Genomic DNA, 7500 nt, shown 5'->3' on the forward strand with positions numbered 1-7500 from the left:
CACCGAGTGAAGTAATGCAAAACCAATGCAATTCGCTAACTGCTCTATAATCCTTGGTTATATTATTTTGATCACTTAACAACGTTTGCAATTTTTTTATAAGTAATGTACTTCTGGCCTTGGAACACCTTACCAATAAAACTTTCTGCAATTTTTTTCACTGTGATAATAACTACAATAATGCTTTTCATCACTCTTTGCAGGTCTTCATTCATTATGCCACAAAACCAAAAAAAATTGCAAAAACCACAAGAGTTTGTTTCCTGTTACACACCAAATCCGTGCAGTCTTTATTTAACATGTTATAAATGGCAAAATTATTTTCTTTTAACTTACATCAGGTCCATTAACTCCTGGTTCACCTTGACCACCTCTTGGTCCAGGAGGCCCTGGTAGTCCCTGAAAAAAAATTATATAAATAACTAATATAAACAAGCAATAACTCAAGAATTGTTTATTTTGATTTAAATTAATGGGGAACCTGTACTGTATGTGTTGTGGTTCAAACTTTTTTTTACCACAATTGCTTGTCATCTCGCAATCTGATTGGCTAATTTGCCGTTGTCAATAAGAGTCTAGACAACGCTGCTCGCATCATGCTCGCGTCAATTTGTCATGCAATGCAATCGCCAATCAGGAATGATCATTTTGGAAAATAAACCAATCATATTGCAAGAAAGTTATGGACAATGCTTGCTCTTTCTTTGTGACATGATTTTGGTCACGCTCTGAAATGAAACATTTTTGAGCACTGTGATGACGAATATCGTTGTCAATAAGAGTACAGACAACGCTGAACCACTTTCGATTTGTTAAAATTTAATTGCCATAATTTTTTTCAACACAGCTCAATTTTGATTTTTCTTTGTCTACTATTCATCATTATGATCCGCAGGAGAGGGCAATCAAAATTGAACCAGTTCAAAAAATTAAACCACAACATACTGCATGTACATAGGTCTGCAAACAAATCATGTACAATGTAAGGATCCATGATACAGTATGTCTAAGTACTTTACGTAACAAAGGGATATGAAGATACATTAAGTGGTACATCGTGTAGTTTTAGTAAGCATACAGTTATTTTTTATTTGCTTGTGAACCACTAATGGGACCTCGAAAAGATAAACTCTTTGTGTTTAAAGTGGCTCAAGCCAATTTCAAAGCTTTCAAGTAAAGTTCTTATTAGAAGGTTTGACACTATAACACTGTATCACATATTAGCAATGTTATGGTACCATAAAAACACCATTTATTGCTGAACAAGATGTGGTCATTATTGCGATGCAGTAAATTACCTTGGCAACAGGAAAGCCCAGCAAAAAGGCCCTTTTTTTTTTATCTTTTTAACAAATTGTTAGTGGTTCAGTGTTGTCTGTACTCTTATCGACAACGATATTCGTCATCACAATGGTCAAAATGTTGCGCCTCGTGAATCCACAACAAATTTTGACCACTATGATGACAAATATCATTGTCAATAAGAGTACAGACAACCCTGAACCACTTCTGATTTGTTTTTTACCACAATATTCAATGCCAAAGAAGTGTTTATTTCCAAGTTCGACCAAAATCATGACACGAAGAAAGAGCAAGCGTTGTCTATAACTTTCTCGCAATATGATTGGTTTATTTTCCAAAATAAGCGTTCCTGATTGGCTATTGCATTGCGTCACAAATTAACGCCAGCATGATGCGAGCAGCATTGTCTAGACTCTTATCGACAATGACAAATTAGCCAATCAGATTGCGAGATTACAAGCAATTGTGGTAAAAAGTTGTATATATATGAACAAGATGAAGATTCTGTAGAGTGGATTCAGAGTCACCTTAACTCTGTGATTTTTTTTTAAGGTGGCTCTGATTCTGCAGTACAGAATTTTAAAACTTCTGATCGCTTTCCAGCAATAAAAAAAATGGGGGTCACTGGGTTAATTTTTTTGGATACAAGCAACTAAAGACAAAATAAATGGTGTTTTTGCTGGGCTTTCTCATTGCCAAGGAAACTTATTATGTCACAATAATGAGCGCATCTTATTCAGCAATAATCAGTATTTAATACAGTCCAATGACATTGCTGTTGCATGATAAAGAGTGTAGTGTTAATCTTTCTAAACAGAGTGTCTCATTAAAGTGTTGAAACTGGTTAGAGCCGCCAGGTGGCACAACTATCACCTCAATGACCATAGATCTTTGACCTGGGATAAAGGGAAAGGATAAGGAAGTATATCTATGACAAAATGCAATACTCTGTAATTGATATATAGTAATTTCCAAATCCTGAATGCATCGATCCAAAGCTGAAGGGCGAACACCTATTTCAGGCATCATGCAGATAGTCAAAATGCAGAAAGGCATAATGGTAAAAGTTATAATGCAAACAGGCATAACGCAAAACAGCATAATGCAAATAGGTATAATGTAAATAGACATAAAACGAAAAGGCACAACGCAAATAAACAAAGTACAAAAGACAACGCGAACAGGCATAATGTGAAAAGGGATAATGCAAATAGGCGTGACGCGAAAAGTCATAATGCAAATGGGAATAACTCGAAAGGTATCACTCAAATAGCCATCACGCAAATAGACATCACACAAATAATCACAACACGACATAATCAGCAGTCGAAGGACCTGGGCATGCACCAAAGTCGAACCAAGAGCCTTCGTTAAAAGAGCGTATCTTTCTTGAGAGATGGTGTTCGAGCGGGCGACATCTTCTTCCAATCACAATGTCTTGGCTTAATATTTGAGGAGAATTCTTACTGAACTATTATGAAAGGAAGAAAATGGCTTCGAAAGTGATTATGTTTCCTTTTGACTTGAACAATTAATTGACGTCGTTTTAAGGGCTGAAACTATTTCCCGTAGAGTGCACAGCTATTGTAATCTCTATTCTTCGAAGAATGACAGAAAACTTCTACCATGAAGTGAATGCTACGTGGGTACCTGCTGTCTTTTATACGTTTTTTAATATATGTTTTTTTATATCTGTGAAGCAGAAAATGCATAATTTGCAGCCATGTTCAAAAGAGTGCTATCTGAACCATCGGCACAAGTTTCTGCAAGCGCTAGTTTTGTCTTGTTTCCAGCAGTGATTACCCACCCCTCCCCCACTCCCAACTACATACCCATGGATCCTCCTCTTCCATTTTTTTTGGCGTTTTGCCTTTTTGCATTATGCCTATTTGTGTTATGCCTTTTCGCATTATGTCCATTTGCATTATGCCTTTTTGCGTTAATCCTTTTCGCATTATGCCTATTTGCGTTAGGCCTTTTCGCGGCATGTCTTTTTGCGTGATGCCTTTTCGCGTTATGCCTACATGCATTTGCGTGATTAGTTTTACCATTATGCCTTTCTGCATTTTGACTATCTGCATGATACCTGAAACGGGTGTTTGCCCTTCAGCATCGGATCCATGCATTCACGATTTGGAAATTACTATGTCAATTATAGAGGACTACATTTTGTCATAGATATACCTCCATAAAAGTACGTATGCTGTGAAATTGGATTGCGATGCATTGGCCAGTCCTTGATGTCATAATATGCTTAGGGTAAAAGGAAATACTTACACCTCGTCCTTTGTTTCCTGGATCTCCTTGGTCTCCTTTTAACGCCTGGAGAACAAACAACAAATTCATTTCTCATGGGTTAACAGACACACAAACCGCTAACGTGAACGCATCCCGTAATAGAAAAATATAATTTTTCAAGGACTTCTGCCAACACATATACAACGTTACTTGTAAATCAAACATAGATCTGGATCATAAGAAACTACATATACCAGCTGTCCATGCAGACACTGTTTGCTTCGAATGCTTTCACAAGTACTAAGAGTTGAGTTTCTGTAACAATCTTAAACATTCGTTTTAACTCACCGGATCAATTTGTATTGGTGTACCTGAAACAGAGGAAAAATTTGTGCAAGGTTAAAGATTCACTTTGAATTATCATTAAATAACGAAATAACAAAAGAAAAAACACACAGCTGTGGAGGAAAAGCGCAATTGCCGCGGGACACTGAAAACTACCGACTGTAAAATGAAAATTCGGTTAGCCTAAATTAGGCCTAAACAACATTCGGTTAGCCTAATTAGGCCTAAATAACATTCAGGTTAGCCTGTTTACGGTTAGCTCTCAATAATAGTGGAGGTAACACTATATTTTACCCCTGGTCTGCACGGTTTTCACTCTCCGTTTTGGCGTGACCGAATTGCCGGGCAGAGTCCAGGACCTCGATTCCATGCAGATATCCATACAACCGTTCTAAAAAACTGATAAATGGGAATTTCCCCTCGTAAACACAGTCTACATAATTTCGAAAGCCAGGTAAGTTAAAAGGTTATTATTTCCTGTTTTTTTTTTTTGTATGTGCGCGTTAGCCTGTGAGCAAGCTCTCGGAGTGGCGGGGTGCTCCTTCGGTCTTCTTCCTCCCACCCGCCAATGCGAGAGCTCTCATGTGTGTGTGAAAAGAAGATAGGGAATTGTCTTCATTGACTTAAAGCTCTTAAGCTTATAAAAATACTCTTGGCAAACACTTGGCGGATTTTCCAATATCAAGTTTTCGAGCCTATGAAACGAGTTTTCAAACTTTTTTCAGTAAGATAAAAAAGCAGTAATCTTTCTCAGGACTCAAAGATGTATTGTCACAGCATCACGCAAACAATTCCAAGTGTCGGTGATCTGAGGAAAACCAGACGAGTTTTTAAAGAATGTTTCGAGGTTGCAAGCTTCTTGCTCCATCAGGGAACTAAAAATTTTGCGAACGTTTTCATCAGCCTTGAAATTTGACTGTCGATTTTGGGGAAGTTTTTTTGCGATACTATGAAAGGTTATTCTTTCAATGGGGCATTTTTTGGAAAGGGCCGCTTAATAAGCTGCCGTGGAGCCGTTTGAAGCCACATTGGAAAAGGAAAAGACGGGATGCCCCACAATGTCTAACGGCCTGGTTTCTTCTCCTATTTTCTGTTACAAATCTAAATCCTGAAAATGCTTTAGAAATCGTTTATGAAAGTTGACTGAATGGGTGATTGTCTCCTATGGCATGGAATGCAGTACTCGTAATACGATATAAAACTGTTCAAGCCGAAGATATCCGCAGCCGTGCATGTAAAAGAGTTTCCAGACTTTCCACGCTTATTTGCTTTACTTTTTCAAGTGGTGTTGTAAATAGATATTGGATTTGTTTTGCACGAAAGAGTCATGTTGACATTGAAAACTTTAATTTAGTAAGAAAGCATGGAAGCAAACCCTTTGATATCGCTGTTACTCGGATTAGGTCTCGAATACCATGATGCAGATCTGAAATTAACTTGAGCACACAGACTTCACTTTTTTCAGGAAATGTTTAACGAAAGTTTCAGACCAAACCCAACGAAGCAGGGCTTCTTTAGGAAATAACTTATCTTAAAGTAGACAGGCAAGTAGGCTAACATTTGGGATAGCTTTTCTGGGAAACAATAAAGCATTGATAACCTCCTGCAAATTCTAACAATAATTCATTCAAGCACAGAAGTCATTTCTCTGCATTGAACCAGCGAAAAAAAGCCAGAAAAATCCTATCGCATCAAGTGAATATTGACAATCCACGGGAACAATTGGAAACGAAGAAGCAGACATTTAACTTGAGGGATTTTCTCGGTTTGCGCAGGCGAGCCAAGAATTCGAGGTTGATGAAATGAAACAGCACTTACCATCACCCATTCCGCCGTGCTGAGCATGTGTTTTGCAGATCCATAGTGCGAGATAAACAGCCAACGCTATTTTAGAGTCAAAGAACCCCATTTTTTCAACCCAAATCGCTTAGAAGGGTCGAAACATGAAGGATCAATGGACAGCCCTGGGCTTGTGCGTGCTAAGACAGTAAGTAATGCCGCACCGCGCACTGCTCAGCTAGCATTTCACACCCTAGACACTGTTATGAATGAAGGTTTTGTATTATGTTTCTGGCAAATGACAAACGTTTGTCGTCTGGGATGCAATACAAGCTTTGCGGTGTCAAATGATATGGCCAACGCGTACGTAACTAACAAAAGAGCGCTGTAACACAACGTTTTTAAAACTGAAATTTTCTTTACATGTCATTTTACATTAAATGTGACAAATCGAATACTGAATCCAGCGACTGTCGAATCCTGCAAGAAAATATTTTGAGTGTGCCGAACATAATTTCAAGATCCAGAAAAATATATGAAAAGGAGTCACGTGATTTGCCCAAAAGTGGGAATACGATAATTTGATTTGTCTGATATTGAATTGAACAAACCATTCAGGATCATTCAATGAAAAAACCCAAAGAAAACCCTGAGCTCATAAGGTACTCCTTTACAATTCAAAGCATTTACATACATGGTAATATCAGGAGCTACTCCTGGTAAAATGAAAGTGTGGGATTAACTTTGCATCTGGTATGGCTTTGTTTTTTCGGAGCTTTGAAGCCAAAGCGTGACCGTAGACAAACTAGAATGAATGCCCTCTTTATATATTTTTAAAATTTGTCTTGATTTTCACATTCAACATCGAAGTTTTATATCAAACATTAAAGTTTTAAATTTTTCAACGGTGTTATCGAAATTAAAAAAAAAAAAGTGCTAGGCCACCAAATTGTTTCAAGATATTTTCGAACATTTGCTTTGGCAAAAATTGGGGACTCGAACACAGCCCTAACAAATGGCCTGGGGCCGGTTCGTGAAAGGTGTAAGAGCTCTATTCTAGGGATAAATGTGCCTTATTCCGGCACATTTAACCCTGGAATAGAGTTATTACCCCTTTCAGGAACTGGCCCCTGAAATAGTGCTAGCCAAATAGCAAAACGTTTCCTACTGAAAGGACCGGCAGTGTAGTAATCCTTTTCCAATGGAAACTCGATGTTTCCCGTAGAAAATTAGAAGAAAGTATTGCTTGTTTGCGTGATTGATTTCCGCGCGCGCGCTCAGCTGGTGCGTGACCAATTCGTGTTCTCGTGAAGGTCGAGTGCGTATTTATAGTCTGAAATTTTCAGCCGTCTCCTCCCTCAGAGCTTGAGGACGGTGCCTACTAATTATCTCTGAAAAATGCGTAGTTACCCCCAATTTTATTTTTGGATTCCAAGAGCACTTGCTAAATTCTCCGCCTATTTTTAAACCGCGCAAAAATATCCCTGCATTAGTAAGCACCACCGATAGGAAACCAGAGTATCTCGAGATGCGCAGCACGTATGCGCAACAACAACAATGGGCACCGTCCTTTTGAGCCGCGGAGGGCAGCCGGAAGTGAGCTGTTTTCCCTTTTAACTTATAATAATAAAAGTTTAATTCTCAAGAAACAGCGCATACAACAAAGTCTCGATGCTCTTTACAATGGTAAAATATCGAATATATATGTATATATAAGGTAAGAATAGAAATATATAACCATAAAATGAAAAAATAGGTAAATAAAATATGTATAGAAAAAAAAGAAAGTAAATTAGTCAAAAACTTTTGAACAAATATGTCATTAACTCAGACAGG

At 38.0% G+C, this 7500-nt stretch overlaps 1 protein-coding gene across 1 annotated transcript in view; it reads right to left on the minus strand.

The window, feature by feature from the left end:
* The window catches only part of LOC138015046 (collagen alpha-1(I) chain-like), a 46766-nt gene extending 40817 nt beyond the window's left edge, over positions 1–5949 (minus strand). Inside the window, exons 1-4 of the mRNA XM_068861949.1 lie at positions 5704–5949; positions 3889–3911; positions 3580–3624; positions 337–399 (exon numbers count right to left, since the gene is read on the minus strand). Of these exons, the coding sequence (XP_068718050.1) occupies positions 337–399; positions 3580–3624; positions 3889–3911; positions 5704–5794 (222 nt within the window). The 5' untranslated portion in view covers positions 5795–5949. The remainder of the gene's footprint in view (positions 1–336; positions 400–3579; positions 3625–3888; positions 3912–5703) is intronic.
* Positions 5950–7500: the final 1551 nt, after the last annotated feature.

The sequence above is a fragment of the Montipora capricornis genome, chromosome 1 (genome assembly GCF_036669925.1).
Source record: "Montipora capricornis isolate CH-2021 chromosome 1, ASM3666992v2, whole genome shotgun sequence".
Taxonomy (NCBI): Eukaryota; Metazoa; Cnidaria; class Anthozoa; order Scleractinia; family Acroporidae; genus Montipora; species Montipora capricornis.